Here is a 23022-nt window from a genome sequence, read left to right on the forward strand (position 1 = left end):
CATGTTTCTTAGTAACACTGCGCTTGTACATATTGAAGTAAATCCGTTGATGCAACATGAAATGAACCAAAAATTCTGTAAGATACTCCTCTCCTGTAAACTTAAGCATTGAAAAAGCTGATGATATTCAATATCATTCGGAACCTATTTGATAGTGACACTTAAGCAGGTTCGGACCAAAAGTAAAATTTGTCAAGAGTCCAACTGCGTGATGAAATTCTATAGCACATGCGTAGCGAACAAGAGATAAGGATGGTAGGCCAAGCACCCTTTATCTTGTACCTCTGCCTACTGCCTCTAATTTCAACTGTTATTAAACCAACTGTGCTGTTTGAAATGTCGAGTTTTACATCTTTTGCTTGACATGGCTCCTCCAGGTTGATAATTAAAGTAAAAGCAAAGTTTAACAACCATGATTGGCCTATAATCTCATGTATTTAAGAGGTATTAATGCATCTTTGAATATTCAGAACGAAGCCTAAGCTTTTCTCGATTGGCAGTATAAAAAATGAAAATTCTTCAATTCATGAAAATTAAAATGAAAAAATATTCATGAAAAAACACTTCTTCTGTAAAAACGTAAACAAAGACATGAATACGTCCGCTGTAACCTTATTCAGCACTAGAGTATCAATTTCCATTCCTCCATCCTTCATTTTTTATCGCTAGGGAAGCTCGATTAGCAATGGTAAATGCGTATAATGACTCAACCGGCGCTGGATTCTAATGAAGTTTCTGGAGTCTGATCAGTTGATCCACCCCATGTTCTTAGACGTTCCTCAGCTTGCACAGCCTGCATCATTTATCAACGTATTGTTAATCCAGCATCATTTCATGAATATCAACATTTGCCAGGCTGAAAGTTCATCATACCTCTTTACGCCAGCTGGCTCGGAGCATTACAAACAGCAGGATGGTGGTCTGAAGGACGGTTCCCACCAACATTCCCGACCAAATCCCTCGGACCCCGAGCTTAAATTTGAAACCTAGCAAGGCTCCTGCAGGAATCCCAAATATGTAGTAACAAGCTATGTTGATCAGGCCAACATATAACTGCCAGCCTGCTCCCACTGCCACCCCTGCAGAACCAACAGAACAAATATTTTTGAGTTCTTTTTCCATCACAGCTTATACATCCTGCAACCCAGTTTCTCTTGTTTCTTAATTTTTCAAGTGGCATTTATGCATCAGAACAATGTATGTGAGCACATCTGAAGGAATTGTTTTCTTTTGCATACCCCATTTGACGGTGACTGTCTGGTCCTCTTATCCTAAAACTTGTTGAACATGGGCAGCAAGTTTATGTAAAACGTCAACAAACCTATCTTAAAGCATTCCTTTTTCTTTTTCTGTAATCTTATGATTTAAATAGATTAGCTTAAAACTAGGTTAAATTCAAGTACTGAGAGTAAGATCAATTTGCAATGTACCGTGGAGAACAGGTAGAATGCTGTTGAGGAAGATTGTTGCTGCCAGAAAATACCCCAGCTTTGATGTCTCCTTTATAACCACTGGTTTGTCAGTGAACAGCTTTGGGAAATCATGCTTGGTTGCCAGAACAGCAGCCGTGAAAGTAATTCCAACCACTAAAGATGTTAAAACAGCCACCACTATAGAGAATTTTGCGGCTTTGGGATGTCCAGCTCCAAGTTCATTGGACACCCGAACGCTGTAAGAAAACAAGCACATACTTTACCAAAAATAGTGGAAAATTCTAGCAGAACATAATTTTTGAGAGGTAATTATGTTAACCCAAATTCGTTAATGGCTAAAGCGACGGACCTTACTGCAGCATTAAAACCCAGAGTAACCATTGAAGTCCAAAGTTGCATATTCATGCTGCCAAATTGAGAACAGAATGAATAGAGAAGAGGATGTGAAAGGCAGGTTCGTGACCTCTAATTCCATCAGTGAGAACTCTGATACAACTTCAAGAATGAAAGATTAAGCATAAGAAACTAACCAGATTGAAATAGCATCTACTGCAATGGTAGGATTTTTTAAATATCCCACCATAAGAATAATAGCCGTATAGTACCACAGCTCCAAGCTGTGATCATCAAATGTCAATCTTGTTAGCATGTGTTGAAATTGTGAGATGGCTTATCAGGATATCCAAAATCCGACTACTTACCACAACATTACAGCAGATGCAAGCGAGAGTTTCATGAAACCCCCCAATGACTTGAAAGCCAACGGGGAAAGACCATTCCATGAATCCGGGAAAAACCCTGACACCACATAAATTACCATGGCAGTTACCTGAAGCCACCATGAAATATTGCCAGCCATGGCAGCACCTAGTAGGCCAAGGTGTAGCTTCGTCACGAGAGCCCAATTCAACAAGACATGACATCCCAAGCCCACAACTGAAATTATGGTCATAACCCACACTTTGCTCTGGGATTGGAGAAACTTTTGAATAGGGAAGTTCATGGCATAAGCAAAAAATTGAGGAATGACCATTCTGCAGTACTTTCCTGCAAGCTCTGAGATATCCTTGTCTTGACGAAGTAGCTTTAGTATTGGTGATGCAAGAATATAACAAGGCATGAGACACAGAGCTGTGACTCCGGAAATGATCCATGACCTTTGCAGGTAGATTCCAAGCATATTATGTTGTCCAGCACCAACAGCTTGACCGCATAGCGTCTCCAGAGCACTTCCCATTCCTAACTAAATACAGAAAGAATTTTATGTATAGAAATGGAATGTCAGTTCAAATTCAGGTAAAATTAACTTAATACTATATGCAGCTCTTGCAATATGACCATTTGGTTATTACAAAACTGAGATACAGAGAAAGAGATAAAAAATGTAAGCTTCTTAGATCCTACAGTTCAAATGAATTATAAAACTTGGTGCCATTGCAACCGCAACTTGAGACTAGCAAAAAAAGAATCATATGTCTGAATGAACAAGAATATGAGCTTTAGGCAAATTATGATTGCGTTTGGTTGATATTCACCATGATACCAAATACAAAGCCTTCAATCACATTTGTTGTTACGGTGACAGCAGCTAGTTCAAGTTCTCCCAAGTGACCTGCAAAAGCAACCGTGACAAAACCAATCGAAAACTGAGAGACTGACACCAATACGGCAGGGCCTGCTATCGCCCACATCTTCTTTGATTCCTTCCAGCTTCTTTTTACGATCTTTTGCTTAGCGGCTTGCTCTCCTCTCTGTCTCTCCACTTGAAATGGCTTTACCTCAGGAGGCTTTTCCTCTGCTTCTGATGAAGCCATTTTCCCTTTCTGAGTTTAAATTATCTGGAATGCATAGAAATATATATACAGAAATCAAGCCGGTAGTCTTGGCTCACCTACCAAAAGGTGAGAACTAATGTGTAAAATGAATATCAGTGTTGCTTCAGATATGATGTGAAAGGTTTATTAATGGTTTAGGTTGCCAAAAAGCGATTTGCACTACAGTGATTCTTCATTTGGAGACATCATCTTTTGATATTTGATTTTGCTACTTCTTTTGATGCAAACCCGAGCAAGTCACTGATGATTTCATGATAATTATAACATGATTTTGTGGGATTTCCGAACTTGAAAAATGGTAGAAAGCGTAATCACTCTTCTTTACGTGGTCAATTTCCAGGGGTACAGGATCAGGGTCGTTGGCTCGTTGGTTTCCCCGTTAACTGATCCTTTCGTCGTGGCCATTGTAAAGAACAACAACATTAATGACACATATAGAGTTATGATAGTTGAAAGTCACAGTTCCTATTCAATTTTCCCACCCCATATTTTTGCATTTCTTAACTTGTGAGAAGCCTAGACCTTATTTTGATGAAGCGTTGTTGTCACAATAACTATGGAAGCATGTTTTTCACGTTAGCTTTCATGCTGGGATCTGTTCTTCCTGTGATCAGAAGAAACAGACAAATAAAAGAAAAGTACCATCGATTAGGAGGAAATCTTGAAACCAAATATCTGACATTTAAGTCAGTCTGCCTGCGTGACAAGAATCAGAAGTTGCAACTTTGCAGCTCCTCCACAAGTCCTACCAGATTACCTGGTTGCACCAACAACTGGTTGGCGAGAGATCAAAATCATATTTGTAGAAGACTCCCACACATGTCAACATGAACTTACCCATTTTTACTGAACAAATATAAAGAAAAAAGAAAAGTAGTAATACTATTTTGTCATTCAAGATTGTCTCTTCTTCTCAACTTTTTTCCCTTTTTTGCTTCCCTCTCTGCTTTTTTATGCTTAGAGACGTATATATAGATAAATGCACGCCAAACCCAGAATCATATGATCCTTGTTATGGTAAGAGGAAATGTTAGTAAAGAGATCGTAATGATAGAAAATATTAAAGGAACCAAAAAGAATGGTATTGCTATTAACATATACATATATATTCTTGGTAGGTCAAAGCTCTAAGTCCTGAGTGGTTCGTATAATAATTGGTGGATATGGAATTAGGCTTGGATTTTTTACCCTGTGAACCACAATAAATAACTATACATTCAGGAATTCAAATTTGGCTCCTCTGCTCCCATGGTGTGACTTTGGCATCATCCATGACTAGGATGCGCAATGTCTCACTTAAAAGTACTGTCACTTTTTAAGTTGGAACGAAGGTGAAATGGAGCAATATCTTGATACTACCTGAAACTTCAAAATTGTAGCAGCTTGGATTCTCATGCTTTTTGCCTATCAGATGAATCAAAAACTAGCCACCAATGCTATCCGGGTTGCTTGGAAATAGATGACTGAACTATTTCAGGAACCAGATCAAGCAAGCGATTCATCTCATCTGGAAATTCAGCCTCGGCTCGATTAGTCTTTCCCCCGACAATTACTGTTGTTCCATCTTGCAAGGCCCATATCTGGCATGCCCAAAGAACAAAAATAGTGAATTCATAAACACATAATGGATTCCAATCATGGTTTGATTAATGTTAATAATGACACCAATAAGAGCAAGCATAAAGGTTAGAATGGTAGAAATAGAGTTCAATCATTGCCATATTCTTTATATTCATTATTACTGTAATATTTCTTCTCAATAGTCAAGTAAAGTAATCCCTTCTCCTCCCCCACACCCCCCAACAAAAAAAATAGAAAGAAAATGAAATTCCGGAGCAAAAGTCAATTCTGTTTTAAACACTTAAAACATAAACCCATAATGAACATAGAATTTTCACCTGTGCATGAGATAAGTAACTGACGCAAGTTGTGAGCATCAGAGCACCAAATCCGGCATAGACAATTGGGACACCTGGATCAATCTGAATAAAAGTAAGGTTTTGTTAATTAAGATGAAATTTTCATATAACATAAGTTCCACAATGTGTAGTGTATGAAATCTATTAAGTTGTCACCTTCAAGTCAAGACCACTACTGCCAATTGCATCAACAACAACAATTTTTGTACCATCAATCTCAATAGGAAGCTTAGAGTTAGGTCGTCGGACTCCAGCAAATTTCCCTTGTTGATCATATAGGACAATGGACTGCAGATCACGAGCAAGCATTGATCTGAAGTCACAATTGATCAAGGGAACAAGTTAAGATCAGTGGAAAATGAGCAGAAAAGAAAAGAAAAGGTAGGCATTGATCATTAGTAATTCACCCAAAAATACTCATGTCATCTGATCCCTCATACTAAAAGACCTGTTTCAACCTAAGGTGATAATCTAAAGATCTACATTCTAGATAAAAGACAAATCACATAACAATCAGCATAACCGAATGCCAAGCTTGTAACAAGCCTGATGGCATATTAAAAACTTCAACAATCCTTTCTTTTCTCCCAACTTCAATACCTTTTACTTTGATTGTGATTTCTTTAAGTCAGAAAAAATAGAACATGGAAGTAGAGGAGAAAAATCCATATAAAAAACATGCACGGAAACAAAGCTGTAAAACATAAACGTACATTCCCTTGATGTTAGGGGAATTTGTGTCCCCTACCGGTAGAAAGGTCCCAAAAAGCTTCTTGTCTCCATTTAGCTTTAGAGGTGCCATTGCTAAATTGAAAGGTCCTTCGTCATCCTTAAGTATCTGCAGTGCTGAAAAGCTCCAATCTGTCTGGTATATGGTGAACCCACCATATCTTAAGGGGTCATTTACACTAAGTGTTTTCCTCATTACTTCCTTCCCATTGAGATCAAATAATGATAAGTCAGTGTGAAATTGTGAAACCTGAAACAAGGGGCAAATAAATTAAAAAACAAATCATTGAATAAAGTAAAAAATAATAGAATTAAGCATTGTTAAGCAAGACAAGAAAAGCAAAGAAGTATGTCCAGGTAGCCATTAGTTGAAGAAAATGGTTCCAACAAGAAGAGCCTCAGCGTCAGGAAAATTTGGATAAATAAGTCTTCATTACATAAGTATTAAAGCTCTATAATAAGGTTCCCCTCCTTTTATATGTCTTCAAACAGCAAGAAAATCAACACTTACTTCTCCACTGTCATAGTAGTCCATGTAGAATCGGTTCACATGAACTTCAGTATTGAAAGCTTCAGTTGGAGTGGAAAGAAACCCTGTTGGGCCCAATACATCTCCTACAACAAAATTGAGCCCCTGTGGAACTGTGACGGACCCTCTGAAGCTCCCAGTTGCACTAAGAGTTCCACCTGCCATTATCAGCAGCATTGCTAAATGTACTCCAATTGGGGCAAATCGACCAGCCAGCCCCTTAAAAGCATACAGTGATGGTCCTTTCAAGAAAACCTGCATTAACCAAACCATGCATTGTGAAGAAATGTATATAGAGGCAACATTAAGAAGCTAAAATGAGATGAAAGAGGATGACTACTAATTTAGGATACAATAAAGGTATTCTGAAAAAAGATGACACATGGATCCACATGGACAAAAGATTATTCTTTAGAAGTTACACAGCAATGGGGACAAATCTATTCTGACGCTTACAAGAATTTAAAATGACCAGTATATGTGACCCTAGTAATTATTAAAGTACTAATCAACCAATAAGCTGTGAAATAAAAACAATAACAAACATAGCAAGAAGAGGAGAATATAACCTCATATCCAGCTGCCATGAGAACAACACCCAAGTCTTTTACTGACGCTCTAGGAAGAGTGTCAGAGAATTCCTGCTTTCTGATAGCATCAGCTGACTGCAAAAACCTCCATCTGCATATGTGGATTTTCCATAAGTAGAAAGCCTCTCCAACATATTCCAAAAAGAAGATGACTAGAAGTTGCTGAAAAATCAAACCTTCTTGCAGCTTTAACAAGGGGGATTTGTGTTGTGAAAGTGCAGGCCATAAGTGAAGTCGCCAGAAGAACCAACGTTCCAAGGAAAATGGGAGATGAGAACATGTGGTCTAATCCCAGGGTGAGAACCCATCTCCAAGTGAAGAATCCCCAAACTGGATTTTCTTCAGGGTATTTTTGGAAATAGAATTCTGGGGCTTCACCTTGATCAATTGCAGTACCTACAGAAGGATTGCATACGGAAGGCCAATTCCACCAATGACAATGAATCAGGCTACAATTACAATCGTCCATTTTATCAACTTTAAACAGATTTGCTAGCCTACTACTACTACTACTCACAGATGACATTAACAGGACTAGAAAACCAGCTATCTGAAACGTATATCCTAAGCATCAAGTTCATATTTTTGCAAAACAAGGAAATTAAAGACATAACTTTTACATGAGAATGAAAGACCCAACTTACCAAGAGCCATAAGGCCAGCAACAGTGAACATTTCTCCAATAGCCAAAGGCAAGTTCGACAAAACAGCCAAAACCCTTTTGGGCAGCTTCCTAACCAGCCCCCAAGCTCCACCTCCATTCTTTGGCTTAGGCTCAACGTCTTCATTACTCAGTTCTGGCGCAGAATCTGATAAAAAAATCTTCTTGGATATGTTCTTGCCATCGGTTTTACGACCTTGAGAGGTTTTTGCTCTGCAATTAATGGTGAAAGAGAGAGTTTTTCTGTTAAAGAGAATATGGGTTTGGGGATTGAAAGTGGAATGAAGAAAGGAGGATTTAAAGAGAGAGATATTGGGTACAAAGAGCTTTGCTGTTTTTGATGGGTTTAATAGAGTTTCCATTGATGAAATTCTGGAACTAGAGATTCACTGGTGTCGGACAGGAAGTGTTAGTTAAAGGGGTGGTCGTGTAATAACGACCCTTGCTGTTGGTTCATCCTAAGAAGAGCGTTTTTATCCTTTTTTGAGTTAGGAGTATCCTTTCTTTTTAGCGTGGGCCAGGGAGGAACGTGGAACAAGCCTTTTTGCCTTTTCTGCCTCATGATTTTTATCAGATAAGGAACACTGTAGATATTAAATATGCTTTTTAGATGTCCTGATAATAGATATCTGAAACTTATCAATTAAAGCTGTTAATTCAACAATTCACATATAAATTCTGGCATTTGAGAAATATCTGAAGTTTCTTCATCACAGACCAAAACTCGACAGATCAAGAGGAAGTAAGAAAAGAGCCTTTATCTCTCCAAAGCCCACAAGTAACAACCACACAAATTTGCGGTTGGTTTTCACCTTTTTTTCCCGCTATCCCCGCAAAGTAAGGAAACCAGAGCACAATGCTGCTTCCATCTCTCCAACTCCTAACACCCAAAACCCCGACTCCCCTTTACCTCAAATTCCGCACTTCTCACCGTGAAAACATTCGCTACCTCAAAGCTATAGGCATTATCGACCCAAACGCCAAGCCCCGCAACCTCCCATCCCCTCAAACCGTCGACCAAGTCCTCGCCACCATCAACTTCCTCAAGTCCAAGGGCATCCATGACCAAGACTTCTCCCGCCTCGCCTCCCTTTGTCCCCAGCTCTTCTCCACCAACTTTGATACCTCTGAAATCGAACCTGTTTTTGATTTCTTGATCACTGACTTGCATGCTTCCGTCGCAGAATCTCGCGGCTTGGTCGTTAACTGTCCCGACCTCTTGTTTTCGAACGCTGAATATTGTTTGAGGCCTACCCTTGAGTATCTCAGGGCACTAGGGGTGGAGAAACTGAACGAGCCAAGCAAGCAGAAGGCGTTTCTGTTGAATACCAGGGTGGAGAAGCTAAAGGTCAAGATCAGGTTCTTGAGGAGCATAGGGTTCAGATACGAAGAGGCAGCGAGTTTCTGTGCTAGAATGCCGGCCATATTTGGGTACAATATCGATGATAACTTGAGGCCTAAGTATGAGTTTTTGGTGGGAGAAATGGAGAGGAGTTTGGAGGAATTGAAGGAGTTTCCACAGTATTTTGGGTTCAGTTTGCATAAGAGGATAGCACCTAGGCATTGGCATTTGAAGCAGAGGAATGTTAGGATCAAGTTAAATAGGATGCTGTTATGGGGTGATGAAAGGTTTTACTCAAAGTGGAAGTGAAATTTGGAGTAACAATTTTAATCATATATTATTATACCCTTTCTTTTCTTTCTTTTCAGTGCTCAGGCATTTTACCCAAAAACTAAAAACTAAAAACACAAACAAGGGGTTTGTAACTTTAGGTATAGGAAGAATGAAGGAGGTTCGATTGGCTCATGGCTGTCAATGAAGATGAAGTTTGGTCTTCACATCTATCTTCCCTCCCATTACCATCTTTCTGGGTTTCACAATTTTGCCTACAGTTGACTTGAATGCACAACAAGCAAAGATATGCATTTTGCATTTTGCTAGAGAAAATCTGAACTAGGGAGCTGATAAGCAGAGTATTCAATTAGACATGTGGGTATGTATGCACACGGAGTATTCATGTCACCAGTTTTTGGCGAGTGGAAGCTAACTACAAGCTAAGCATCACAAATAAAATGAAAGACAACATCCATTTGTATTTGCTTTGCCTGTAAGGTAGTGAATTTGGTACAATTAATTCCCATAAACAATGAAAGAGAAATTATAGTTTTTCTTTTTTTTTTTTTTTGGGAGAGGGGGGGGGGGGGAATCGAAAATGAGAACCAGATGCACTTTTAGTTTCTTGGTGAATAATGAGCCTAAATATCCATCCAAGCCGTTTACCAAGGAAAAAATGAAGCAAACATTAGGTTGTCTGATGAAGCCCAAATGCCTTGTTTCGGCATCTGATAAAAACCCCTTGCCCGCAATTTATTGGTCCCTTGTACCTGTTCAGTAAATATGACCCACATTTCCTCCGTATTCTCCTATTTGACCCCCACCCACACTCTTAAACCATTAGCTGATCCTGCAAAAATGTGAAGTTGGAAATACATATAATCAAGAACAAGGCCTTTCATTGTAAATGAACTAGAATTAAGCCCTGAACCCCCCACTCTGCAAGCAAAAGAAAGCATAGGTGATGGTTTGAGCATTAACCAGTCATTATGGTGGAAGCTTCCAACCAAATGCCTCAGATAATACCCACAGACAAGCATCAATATAAAATGTGCATGCCTCAATGTTGAATCTTTACACGGCTTTCGCAAGAAAAAAAAAAATCATTTACCGGGAACCACCAGCTTCAACGCTGTTTTGTTAATAGCTCAATGTCAGCTCCAATTTCTGCAATCTTGGCTTCCTTAGATGCCTTGGCAGCTTTGGCAATGTTCTCAACTTCTAAGTCCATTGCTATTTTTTTCACAAGACCCTCAAGCATCTGTATAGGAGATTTAATTAAAAAAAAGAAAGAACAACAAAATCTGGGGGAAAGATCTAATGCTTAATCAAGTAACGTTCCATAAGTAAATCTAAAAAATCAAGAGAATTCAATTTATTTGATTGATTACAATCCAAGAGGCCCATCTAAAGCATTTAAAACTAATTTTGAAAAACCTGTCATATATTTCTTCAAAGAAAGCTGCTTACAGATGTTTACTAGCATGCCAAAATACAAACACCAATTGCTCCATCAACTATGATGCAGGTAGTAAGACTATTTGGTTGATGCTTTTGCTATTTGCCTTCTTTTTTTATACATTTTTTTCCATTCTACTCATTTTTTACAAAAAGAGAAAAGCAAATAACAAACAAAAACATAAACCAAACAAAACCTAATTTTTTTCTCTTTCCTTAAAGCAGACTCAACAGAACATGCACATATTACGGCATTTTGAAAGCAGAACATGCCCACAAAAAAAAATTCAAGCAGAAAGCGAGATGACAAGAATGAAGCTCAGACTTCATTTAGAACACTGAACAATACGAGTCTAGCCTAATAAAGTGGAAAGGATATAACAAAGTATACTATTTAGAACAATAACTTTTTCTGAATTTCTTATGCAATAGTACATGTCGCCAATAAATCCAAATGACAACAGAGTCAACCATAATTGCCATGCTGAAGGTAAGAACAAATGAGTAAAAAGAAAATACCAGTGATCCAATGGCAACTAAAGCTCGGAATCTTGAATCAACTTCTAGATTTTCCTGTTCAGCAATCTGTTTAAAAGGAAAAACTGATAAATAAATAAAGATAAGGATTTCAATCACCGAAGATCACTACTGAACAAAAAATCATTGCAAGTCCATTTCCAAATAGGAAAATTCTACAGTTTGCACAACATCAAACTCTCAAACTCTTAGGGAAGAGATTCAAATTAGGGCAGATGAAAAAGTTTTCAGTTCCACAGTTAGGGAATGGTTAAATAAGACAAACCTCTAAAGCTGCTGAAAGAACATGAGATTGGCCTTCTTCATCCTTCTTTTCAGTTAGCAGCACTGCATAACTGTGAAGCACACACATCATCACTTACATCAGAGAAGATGATTCCCAGCCCATACTCAATGAAAACTAGAAACTTGTATGCAACTGTAACAGTGGAGCAATAAGAGCAATTGCTAAAGGAGACGAAAACAACTACGTCAACAATAAAACAACAGTGGGTCAATAGCATAACCATTAACTGTCACAAATGGTTTCACTTAAATAAAAGCCATGTGTGCATATTTACGTTAACAGAATGCTTACTTCAGTATCAGGGTAGAATAAGCCAACTGCAAATTCTTGTTTGGAGATGCAAGACAAAACGAAAATGCATCAAGAATCTGCAAGAATAGTAGAAAATAAATCATCAGAAAGTGTAATTTTTTTTTTTTTTCCATTTGTTTGGTAAAGAAGGGCAGAACAGTATAAATTGAAATCCTAAACAGACCAGAAACATCAAAAAGCAATAAGCAAAATCCCAGAAGATAAAACAATAACAAAGCGTTATTCAAATGCAAGAAATGCCGATCATGAAATATAGGCAGACAATACCATAAGTACTATTTTCTTTTCAATCAGAAATGCTTTCCAAGAAAAGTTATCAAGAAGACTACAGCATGAAGAAGCAAATACAAGGTGTGGAGAGAAAGATGAAAAAAATATAATTAGCAGGTGCTCCTAAAGTCAGTAAATTAAAGATTCATTGCCTTAACATAAGTCTTATCCCTTTCAAGAGTATACTTGTTACGAGCAGAATTTGGTAACATCCAGTAAGCAAGCCCATGAACGAAACAATGAACAGCAATAATAGGTTGTCAGACAAGAGAGTAAATAAACAAATCAGAGCAGAGTTGACAATCCAGTTAACAGCCAAATGATGTCTTACCAAACTTTTGGTTAGTATCAAGAGCATAGAATTAACATCCATCAAAGCCATGCCAAAAATAAAATTCTATCTGCTTAAAGAAAAGGAAATATAATAGCCAAACTTATATATCAGACCACAACTGCACAAGCAAATAAACAGAGAGGAAGCTCTGCAAACATGCACATTATTTTCACATCCATGACAAACAAGACCACTTCAAGGCAGTCAAGAGTATCCGGTACCAAGGAAATTCAATATCCAAGTTTAACCATTCAAAAGACCAGGGTCAAAAACCTTGATGATTTATCAATATAACATTTCAGAGTTATTTGTCACTGGCAATTGTAATTAAGTTCAGAATATACTAATAGAGGAGGTGCACTTACCTCACTGCGATTCTTTTGTAGCCAGCCATAGTAGCATGAATCCTTGAAAAGATTAGTTATAGCACGGATGCTGGTTAAAAGGTTTGCAGGAAGTGCAGGATCTGTAGTGACTTTCTTAATCATTTCCATTAGCACATCTAGTTCAGAACATAAATTTGAAGTTAAAACTAAACATAGAATATAACAAAGAGGAATAGTTGCATATAACAATTTATCTACTACTTCATGTATAGATTTTTGAGGACAAGTTTATGCCAGAGCAACTTGAGGCTCAATTCTCAGGCCATCAGGTTTATCAACCTGTCCATTAGAATCTTTATCAATAAAATAGGAGCCACTTGGTTTGTAGGAGTTTTGTCAAAAAATTTTGGCTATATTAACATATATGGCATAACTAAAATTTAAATTTTAAAATTTTAGTCATTACCAGTTGCAACTATTAATTTTCAGAGATAAAGGCTGAACAAATAGCAGAGAAATTCTTTAAGCTAGGTACCATTGACTTCAACATGCCTGAGAAGTATACTTGCCCCACCAGGGTGCAGGACAATCATCCTCACAATGTCAATAACTGCACAAGTAGAAGCACGCCATTGGAAAGGTGAATAATGCACTTGAAACATATAAAGAAGGGAGTAAATCTATAGTTGACATAAACAAGTGTAGAACTGCAAAAGATCATGAAGTACAAGAAATCATACAATTTTCACACAGAGATGGTGCTTTCAATTTAAATAAATCAAAGTGCAATTGCCAATAACTCTCCCTCAAAGCAGAATTTAAATAACAACACCATACCAAAGAAACAAACTCAAAGAGAGACCACAAACTATAAGTTTAAAAGTTTCTCCACACTAACCAGGAAATATCATTGCAAGTGGCCATGCTTTGAGCAACTTCAGCAACAAGACAATGTCAACATCAGCAAAACTGCTAGAATGGTAATGTGATGTGTCCTTCAGAATTTTAATAATAGCACTTAGTCTAGCTATCTCCAGCTCTGTTAGAGACAAGTCCTTTTTTTCCTTCACAAGAATGTAAATTGATCCATTATACAGGAAACTAGATGTAAGAGAACTACAACAATGGAACAGAAAACCAATAGTAAAGCAACATAAGAAAACCAGGCAGGTGGCCCCAGACCTATATACAAATGAATACAAAAGTCAAGATTAAGTAGCAAATGAACACTTGTGTCTATGGAACCAAAGGATAAATCTAAAAACAGAGATGAAGTCTACTAAGGGAACCTTACATAAGACACCCAAAAGCAACCCAAGTAGAAAACATTATATCTTCAATAATTAGACTTTCATATAGGTAGAAGCTGTCAGCACAACAAAATGATGTATAATATGACTCAAAAGCAAGTAAAGAAATATCATGAAGAATATTGGTGCAACATAAAACTATCATAGACAAATAATAACCATGAACGCAAATAAATAAGAATGAGAGCTTGCATAATCTACCAAGTCAGCTACTAGAGTGTTATTGAACTCTGAAATCTTTTTGAGGATCCCATCAAATTGAGCCGCATCAAAAACCAGCATTCCTCTCTGGAATCAAAATGGCAAAGAATAAAACAAAACAAAATTACTTCTCGAAAAATGACAACTAAAGGAATAATAACAGCTAAGAGATGCATTAAAAATAAAAGTTTGTGCATTAGTGTGCAGACAATTGATATTTATCATCATTAACTAAAATCAATTCTTTGACTACAAGCCTTTTTGGTACTTTTATGCAATCAATTCCAACTTGAAGCATATTTGTCTGGTAGGGGAGCCAAGAGTTAGATTTTAAGATATGTCTACCTAGTAACTTATAAGTGTTATTTGCAGACATTTCCATATAGACTCTACCACTAATCTTCTAAACACAAAATACAAAAAAAAGAAAAAAAAAAAACTGCTATGCCCACATTTAATGCCAAAAAGTCCATCCTAAAATGCTAAAATGATACTGTAACAACAAACCTTTGGTATATGCTTGAAGGTAGGTTTAGCCGATATACCTGTGTACAAAAATAATATGAATATATCAGACCTCAGAAGAAGTCCTGATGTTGACAAAGTTAAGAGTAGATCTGCTAGAAATAAAAAAGGAATTTCTATATAATTTTCTTTAAACAAGTACAAACCAGAAGCATATGATGGCTGTCCAGGTACATAAGCACTTGCTGCATGAAACACAGAAGTCATTAAAGCATTGCAAAGAAGTAGCCAATGAGACTGAGAACTAGGAACCTCATCAAAGGCTTCCAACAGTGAGGTCAGTGCTGAAAAAAATATAATACTTACAGCCAGTATACGGATCACAGAATGTTGGATCAATAGTGAAATCCTTTTGACCAGTATTTTGCAGTATAAACTCCACAATTTGTTGACGGTAGGAAAGAGGAAGGTTCTCCTTGAGAAGCCACTTATCCGCAGTGTCATAAGGGTTATCTGGAAGGATCATAAGCTGTGTTATCACTTTTAAGTTAATATTGCATGCCCAATTCATTTGCTGTATGCAATTTGCAAGTCAATCAATGTACAATCTAAGATCTTCAAGACATTTTCCCTAACAAGCATTAGATCATAAGAAATTCCAAGGTAGTGCAGAAAAAGAAAATTCCTCTTCACAAACACAGTTATACATGGTTAATATGGCATGCCTGATACATTTCTTGCATGCAATTTGCAAGTCATTCAAGCTACAATCTAAATTTTCCAAGATACATATCATATCATTCTTTAGATGATAAAAGATGATGAAGTAGTCAAAAATCTTTTCTTATTCCTTTACAAAGAACACACTTAAATACGTTGAATGACAAGCTGGGAAAGAAGATAAGAATGTCCTGACATGACACAAGAACCAGACCCACAAGATCCAAGGGAAAATGCATGAATTTGAAAACAGCAGAAAACACAAGGCTAAGAATAGAGAGATACCCGATCGATTATAGGGCAACTTACGAATAGGCTCCCCATCGCCAATATCAACATCAAATACTGAGTCACAAAATATAAAAAATAAGAATATATTTACCTTAAGTCATTAACCTTAAAGTAAGAAGTCGCTTGCTCACCATAATCATATTGGACTCCATCAAGAACAGAACGCTTCATGCTGTCATCTGGACCATCAACAACTTCACCAATCTGAATCAGAAGGCAACCACCAAATATAAGAATTTGTTAAGTAAAGGCAGCAAATGGGAAGCCAAAGTTATCAACAGGGCATACTGCATTTCACCAATTAATAGTCCACTAGAAACTTCACCTCCTCAATCATTTAGGGACCAAAATTTGTCTTTGAACTTCTATAAAATCAAAGAAATTACTTTTATTTCAAAAACAAATAGTCTGACAATTATAACATATGAACCAAAAAGCAGAATACAGAAGAACAAAAGTATAAAAGGCTTTCATGTTCTTCGTAGAATCTAAAACATCAAAATGAACAGCATACTCCAGATAACTGAGATGAAACTTTAAGATGATGAAAGCAAATAATTGAAAAGATTTGGAATCAAGTTACTTTATCCCATATCTGTTCTCTCATGTTCCATGTATAAGCTACACCATTGTCCCCTTCTCTAACAATTTTTGTCTGGCCATCACTGGTTCCTGATCAGATACATCAACTATTAAAATGTATCCAACTGTTACTAGAAAAGATATGACCAGTAAAAATTCCTACCGTCAGGGAAATTAAGTCCTTTTTCATCTCTAGACTAAACAAAATAAGTATGACCAAAGTTACCACATAAGAAAACTAAAAGGTACTGCCCATTAGAAGCCCACCTGGAATCTGTAAAGCCTCAAGCCCAGGCAAATCTTCCAATTTCAAACCACCAACAGTCTTCCTATTACAAACAGTCAAACACCAAGATATGAGATGGATATTGGGCAAAGCTGAAAAGCAAAAAATGTCAGCAGCTCTTGAGTGATCCAATCGGGAATCAAATTCTATAATAAATCATAAAATTGGACAATGAACTACTGGGATAAAATATATTCTACTGAAATAAAAGAGAAAAATGAGAATTGAAAAAGGCTTAAACAGTTAGCAATCAATCTCCCCATTATTTCATTAAGAAAAGGTGACCAATGCAGAAGATCATAATATAACACTAAGGCATGCAAAAAACATTGGCAAGTTTTATATGATCATACCTACTCAATTTGTATTGTGAAAGTTCTGAAGCATATGCCTCAAGTTCCACTGGATCTGCAATGTTACCCCGATCTACTGTCCAAATGCGTAAAACTCCATCTGAACATGCAGTCACAATTTCTCCATTTTCCAAAAATTTAGCATCCCAAACACAACCAGGGTGCTCTAAGCTTTGCACACAGACTCCATCTGCACTAAGACATAATTTTCCTTGTGAAAATAACATTTGAAGTCATGCAGGACCAATGTTTAGCTCTAAGTATGACAAAGATAAAAGCTTATAGCCAGTAATGTTACTTATAGAGTATTCCAGGAAAATAACACACAAGTAAAATTTACTGCTGAGAAGAAAAGACAAAATATTCTGGTTATGCTTTCAGCTATACTTGTAAAATCATATCCAAGCCAGTTTTGATGGTGAAACAAGTTTTTAGCCAATAGGTCACAAACAGACAAAGAATAGTGAAGGAAAAGGACAAATTTATCAATTGAAAACAAGAAAAATAATAATTGAAGATAAAAACAAGATCATCTTTTTAATTATGTCAAAATGTCAGTCCAAACCAAGAAAGCCAAAGAAGATTCTCTGAAAACTCTGCTGAGTTATCTAAGAATGAGCAACCAATAGTTGCTTCAAAGTCAACTCAAAACTTAGCTTCAATCTCAAGAAGCCAGTGAGATACAGTTGCAGCCCTTAGCTACTAATTGAACATATGTGATCATTTTAAACAGAAATACAAACGGTAGAAATAATCACCTTTCCATATCTTTGCAAAACGATCTTCACTACCACTGACAATAAGTCCAGAAATATGAGAATCAACTGAATAGACAATGGAAGTATGACCGACCATCTCCATTAATACTTCACCACTTTGTGCCCATAACCTAATGGAACTAATGCAATGAAAACAAAACAAATATTAAGGACGACTGCAATCATGCATTCAAGCCATAGAAACACGATAAATAAGTATAAGAGAAATAAAAGAGGAAGAATAGAAACAAAAATAAAACTAAAACAAAAGCCAGGTAGGAAAAAGAAAGAACAAAATAAAGTGGCAACACCTCTACTTAAGTAGGCATAAAAGACCATGCCAGCATATGCATACATGCTGTCTAATTTAATGTAATGCAATAATAAAAGAAGGGGAAAAGGCCACTAACCCATCATGTGAAGCAGAAAGAACTCCCAACCCAGGCATAACTGCTAAGCCCCGGACAGTATCTGCACAACCCTCAAAAGCATGAGTGCTTGTGGAAACTAATATCTGTCCTTTGACAACAAGACATGTTCCTTCCAGGTAATGGCAATCCATCAAAAACAGCTAGAATTTATGCATAAGCCTACTAACCTACTCCAGATGACAGAATTAGAAAGAAAAATATACTCATTTTCTAAAAAGAGCAAAACAATTTTCAGAAACATAAACATGAAAGACAAATGTGAAGCAAATACCTATTTATTCAGAATAAAGCATGATAAAAATAGGGGAGCAGGAGGACTTACCAGTATGCCCAACAAAAGTGTGTACACATGTCTTTCCTCTCCAAAGTTTCAAGGTTGTGTCAGTTGAACCTGGATTGTAAATTTAAAAAAAAAAATCATACACATTTTCTTCCAACTTTTTCCGTTCACTCACAATGCAGATAAAACTGATATGACCAAATAATTATGTCAACTGCTAGAACAAAGACTGCATGCCAGTGAGCTGAGATTGACAAAACAAAAAAGACAAATACACTTATACCAACGAAGTAAATGGATTTCTATCATCAAAATGAATTTTCGTCAAGTTTGTAACACCATGCCTTAAATAACTCAAATAACAACAGAATAGATATACCTGAAACTAGCTCTCCTGAAGGAAGCTTTATTACAGCTTGGATTGCTGACTTGTGTGCCTCCCAGGATTCAACAGGTTGGCCATTCCTCCATCGTCTCAACGTACTTCAACGGAGATGCGCCACATAAACAGATACTCACTTAACTACTCAAAATACAAATAAACAGGCCAAAAGCGACTATTTCAATATAAGAATGTAAAATTTTTTGTATCTAAAATTGTAACACACCAATCAACGGAAGAGGAAACAATGTCCCCGTTATCCAATAGGACACCGGTAACTTGCAATTGGTGGCCCTTCAATGACTGCACTTTCTCTCCAGTCCTCAAGTCCCAAACAAAAACCATGGTATCCATACCACCGGACACAATTCCACCTTCCGGAAACTCCTCATCAGGCGAAATCCACGCCAGCGGTCCCGCGAAACTTGAATGCCCTAACAGAATCTTAGACGAGACATACTTGCGCTTATCTGAGGAATCAAGAGACCAGAACCTCACGGTTCTGTCTCTTGAAGAAGTTGCTATACCTTCACTGCCGCAAACGCATATTCCACGAACCTAAAAGTTTAGGTAACATTTCAAACCTAACTGATCGAGATTAAACGCAAATGGCTAATAAATTTGTGAAGAAATGAAGAAGCAGTGAGAGAAAAGGAAGACGATGAAGATCTTACGTCGTCTTCGTGGCCTCGTAGATGGCACCGCAGTTGATATTCCTTGAAATCGATTTCCATAGAACTCATCGGGGTTTTAGAGAGTGATAAAATCTCAGTGATTTTAGAAGAGAAAAAATACAGATGTCAAAAAGTTTCGCTTGCTCGCCAAGTTTGATTAAATTCTCTCTCTTTCTTCTCTTTTTTCTTTTCTTTTCCTTTTTTTAATTCTCTTTCCTTCTAGATCGCTTCTTCCCTCTCCGATCCACGGATAAAAGCAGAACCGCTAAATGGCCGTCAATGCAACAAAATAATACTCCCTCCGTCACACCATTTGTCTTTTATTAATTTTTTTGTCAAATAAAACTCAACTTGAATTATTATTATTATTATTATTATTTTTGAATACATAAGATCAGGAGGGCCCCACTTTAACATCTCAAATTAAAAGAGCCTAGCACATCTTTAGTAAGTAATTGGCACAAATCTATCGAAAGATTACTCAAAGAAGTCTTTCCTAATGGACAATGCTAAGTTAAATTAGCGAAAAAGTCTACACACATCTTAAAATATGACGAATATATCTTACTTAATCTTCTTGGATCAAAGTAACACAATATTGGACTAATGTAGCATATGGATGAGATATCACAACACCCTCTTTTAAGAAATGGACTGCCATTGGTACATCTAGCTCAACAATCAATTAGTTCAATTGCAAGTTCTTAGCTAGCAATAAACCCTCTTAAATGCCCCAAATTTCCGATGCCAAGCTATCTATAGCATCAATATTTAGGACAAAACCACTAATCCATTCTCTATTAAAATCTCAAATCAAACCCCGCGCTCAATTTGTTGGCACCATCAATATTAAAAATAAAATAATTTGGTTCCAGCCGCTTCCACTAGATCCATCTAGTCGCACTACTAATACTCTGTTTTTGTTCCATGGCCTGTCCAATTTCTTTAGCTAGATACTGAAACTTGTTCCATAAATTATTAAGATATAAATCAAGTTGATGAAAACCCACTTGTTCATGCTTTTATGAAGTTCTCATAGAGTCATATAGAAAATTGAACACTCTACATCACATTATCAATAATTTTAGACTTACTAAAACAATTTCTCCATAGCCATTCTTTTAAATATGAATTAAAGAAACTTGCCTTATCAATTCTTAGATGCAGCCAATACCTCCAAACCTTTCTTGCATAAGGGCAGTCTCTAAACAAGTGTAAAACCGATTCAACACCAAGTAGACATCTAAGACAAGTCGTAACATCCACCATTTGTTTCTTCATTCTATTTCATTCGTATTTAGTTTATCATGACACAAAGTCCACATGAAAAATCGAGCACTCTCCGTACAATCTAAACGTCATATCCACATTAGGTCCTTCACTTGCAAGTTTCCAACCCATTGAATTTGCATCAACTTATAGGCGGAGCTAGCCATAAAACCTCCATTACTCTCCCCACACCAAGTTATTTGATCTCCTCAAGGATTTGTTAAAGAAATTGAAATTGCTTTTGTTTTCAATAATTTATCTAAAGGGAGAAGATGCCAAATAAAGTAAAATTCCATTCTCTGTGGCTACAAATAAAATCAATAACCTTTCTAAAAAGCAACTCATTATCAACAACACCAAGACCATACCAAATAAGAGGGCCATCACCCACCCACAAATCATTGCAAAAGCTGACATTTTTACTATCTTTTATAACCCATTTTCTACCCAAATTTAACAATATTTTGCACTTTAAAACATCTCTCCAAGTAAAAGAAGCATCAACACAAACAAATACAGACATGAAATCAAAATTGTGAAGATACTTACCTTGCAAAATTTCACAAGATAAGGAACTTAAATAATTTTCCAAGCACCAACCAATTTTTGCAAGTAAAGACAAGTTTGTCTCTTGTTGAACATAGACCTAAACCACCATGAAACTTCGATAAACACATCGTATCCCAATTGATCAAATGATTGTGGGAGCCATCTTCCTTACCATCTCATAAAAAATTTCGAGCAATCCTATCCAACTGCCTATAGGTAGCCATAGGGAGCAAAGTTGTCTACATTGTATAAATTAAAATGGTATTTATAATTGATTGTACTAAGATTCTCCTACTTGTCTTCGATAGCATATTTTTTTTCCAATAGGTCATTTTGTCTCTAACTTTATCCACAATAAAAGCATATAACTATTTAAATGCTCTCTTATGAACAATGGGAACACCTAAGTATTTACTCCAGTCTTTTGTAATTGGGATTCCACAAGTTGGGCTCAAGGAAATAGCAAACCGTACAGGAGACATTAGGAGAAACTGTGAGACTCTGTCAAGCTCGATTAAAAGATGGTATTGTACCGAGTGGTACAACTAAGTTAAATGTAGCCTTAAACTAGTTCAAATAGAAATTCTAAGAAGAATTTGAAAATTCTAAAACCCACAGAATGGCTTAGAATAGTGATTCGGAGTTCAAGGTTCAGTTTGGAGTCCATCAGGAAAATTGACCGATTAGGGACAAAACGATCACCTTACCATTTGATTATAAAATGGAGATTTTTAGCCAAGATTTGATCACATTTGACCAAGAATAATTATATGAAATATAATTATAATTATTGGAGTATAAAATGATGTTTATAAGTGAAAAATTGTGATTCTCGGTATTTTTGGAGCACAAGGGCAAAATGGTAATTTAACCACTATAGGACTAAACGGGAATTTTTATAAAACGATTTTTGCCCCATTTGGTTAATATTGATCAATATTAGTGTTATTTGAGGTTGAAAAGTAGAAATAATGTGATTCCGGTACATTTCGGAGTATAGGGGCAAAATCATAATTTTTTCGTCCCAGGGGCAAATCGGTAAATTTTTCGTCCCAGCACTTGTCAAGACCAAGGGATTTTAATTGTGGTAGGATTGGATAAATACCAGAATATTTGTGATGAAAAATTAAGAAGAAAAAGTCAAAAAGTTAAAAAAAAATTGGGCCAATAAGCATGTAACACGTGGCATGCTTGATTATTTTATTATTTTCTATAGAAATCAGCCCATTAATTTCCCAATTCTCTCACCATATTCGGCCTAGGCAACCAGCAACAAGAACAAAGGAAGAACAAAGGGAAAAACAAGAAAAACCTAGGTGAAAATTTAAGGAAACAAGCTAGGTAAGTTAGAATTTCTTTAATTCTCCTTGATACCTAGCTTACCCATGCTTTTGTTCTTGATTTTCATGGTTGAATATTGAGTTATCATGATGAATTCAATTCTGAAAAATGGGTATGGAAGAGGAATTGTAGTTGGAATAATTTGATTTTAGACTATGTTAGTGTTTAGGGATAGTTAAGCATGGTTATGAACAAAAACACAAAAGAAATATTCAATTCTTCTAGGGTTCCTTGTTGGTCGAACCATGAGGGCTGAATATCAATGGGGGATTGTTTTTATTTCAAGGAAAATGGCT

The 23022-nt window shown here is 36.6% G+C and overlaps 4 protein-coding genes across 4 annotated transcripts; 1 reads left to right on the plus strand and 3 right to left on the minus strand.

The window, feature by feature from the left end:
- Nucleotides 1-463: 463 nt before the first annotated feature.
- Nucleotides 464-3565, minus strand: LOC18608132 (protein DETOXIFICATION 33-like). Its single transcript, XM_007042657.3, has 7 exons — nt 2969-3565; nt 2135-2676; nt 1964-2050; nt 1783-1839; nt 1431-1669; nt 874-1079; nt 464-793 (listed from the first exon to the last, which is right to left on the minus strand). The coding sequence occupies exons 1-7, from the start codon at nt 3245-3247 to the stop codon at nt 707-709; spliced, it is 1497 nt and encodes a 498-aa protein (XP_007042719.1). The 5' UTR covers nt 3248-3565; the 3' UTR covers nt 464-706.
- A 763-nt stretch (nt 3566-4328) lies between these two features.
- LOC18608133 (cytochrome c biogenesis protein family) lies at nt 4329-8261 on the minus strand. The gene is given in 9 exon segments (XM_007042658.3): nt 4329-4712; nt 4714-4848; nt 5167-5250; nt 5344-5500; nt 5901-6166; nt 6428-6700; nt 7015-7126; nt 7212-7431; nt 7680-8261. Coding segments are annotated over 9 exon segments (1647 nt in total). The 5' UTR covers nt 8059-8261; the 3' UTR covers nt 4329-4691.
- A 109-nt stretch (nt 8262-8370) lies between these two features.
- Nucleotides 8371-9399, plus strand: LOC18608134 (Mitochondrial transcription termination factor family protein). The gene has a single exon (XM_007042660.3). The coding sequence runs from the start codon at nt 8553-8555 to the stop codon at nt 9345-9347; it is 795 nt and encodes a 264-aa protein (XP_007042722.2). The 5' UTR covers nt 8371-8552; the 3' UTR covers nt 9348-9399.
- Nucleotides 9400-9651: 252 nt separating this feature from the next.
- On the minus strand, nt 9652-19877 carry LOC18608135 (transducin family protein / WD-40 repeat family protein). Its single transcript, XM_018115588.2, has 23 exons — nt 19568-19877; nt 19120-19451; nt 18891-18994; nt 18554-18622; nt 18211-18271; nt 17801-17940; nt 17043-17232; nt 16671-16732; nt 16405-16493; nt 15953-16025; nt 15816-15875; nt 15177-15323; nt 15017-15055; nt 14853-14890; nt 14346-14432; nt 13733-13898; nt 13370-13444; nt 12874-13010; nt 11884-11960; nt 11572-11641; nt 11289-11354; nt 10423-10572; nt 9652-10161 (listed from the first exon to the last, which is right to left on the minus strand). Exons 1-22 carry the CDS (start codon nt 19634-19636, stop codon nt 10438-10440), a joined length of 2286 nt encoding a protein of 761 aa, XP_017971077.1. The 5' UTR covers nt 19637-19877; the 3' UTR covers nt 9652-10161; nt 10423-10437.
- Nucleotides 19878-23022: the final 3145 nt, after the last annotated feature.

The sequence above is a fragment of the Theobroma cacao genome, chromosome 2, assembly GCF_053813885.1.
Source record: "Theobroma cacao isolate CCN51 chromosome 2, ASM5381388v1, whole genome shotgun sequence".
In the NCBI taxonomy this organism is placed as follows: Eukaryota; Viridiplantae; Streptophyta; class Magnoliopsida; order Malvales; family Malvaceae; genus Theobroma; species Theobroma cacao.

Excerpts from the sequence above, each read along its gene's own strand:
- LOC18608132 (XM_007042657.3), bottom strand. The coding sequence starts at position 3,247 with ATGGCTTCATCAGAAGCAGAGGAAAAGCCTCCTGAGGTAAAGCCATTT. Across the intron at positions 2,051-2,134 it reads GCATCTGCTGTAATGTTGTG|CTTGGAGCTGTGGTACTATA; the intron begins GTAAGTAGTCGG and ends TGATGATCACAG. Across the intron at positions 1,840-1,963 it reads GTAGATGCTATTTCAATCTG|CATGAATATGCAACTTTGGA; the intron begins GTTAGTTTCTTA and ends TCAATTTGGCAG.
- LOC18608134 (XM_007042660.3), top strand. The coding sequence starts at position 8,553 with ATGCTGCTTCCATCTCTCCAACTCCTAACACCCAAAACCCCGACTCCC.
- LOC18608135 (XM_018115588.2), bottom strand. The coding sequence starts at position 19,636 with ATGAGTTCTATGGAAATCGATTTCAAGGAATATCAACTGCGGTGCCAT. Across the intron at positions 18,272-18,553 it reads CACTTTTGTTGGGCATACTG|ATACTGTCCGGGGCTTAGCA; the intron begins GTAAGTCCTCCT and ends AGGGTTGTGCAG. Across the intron at positions 10,573-11,288 it reads TAGTTGCCATTGGATCACTG|ATGCTTGAGGGTCTTGTGAA; the intron begins GTATTTTCTTTT and ends TCTCCTATACAG.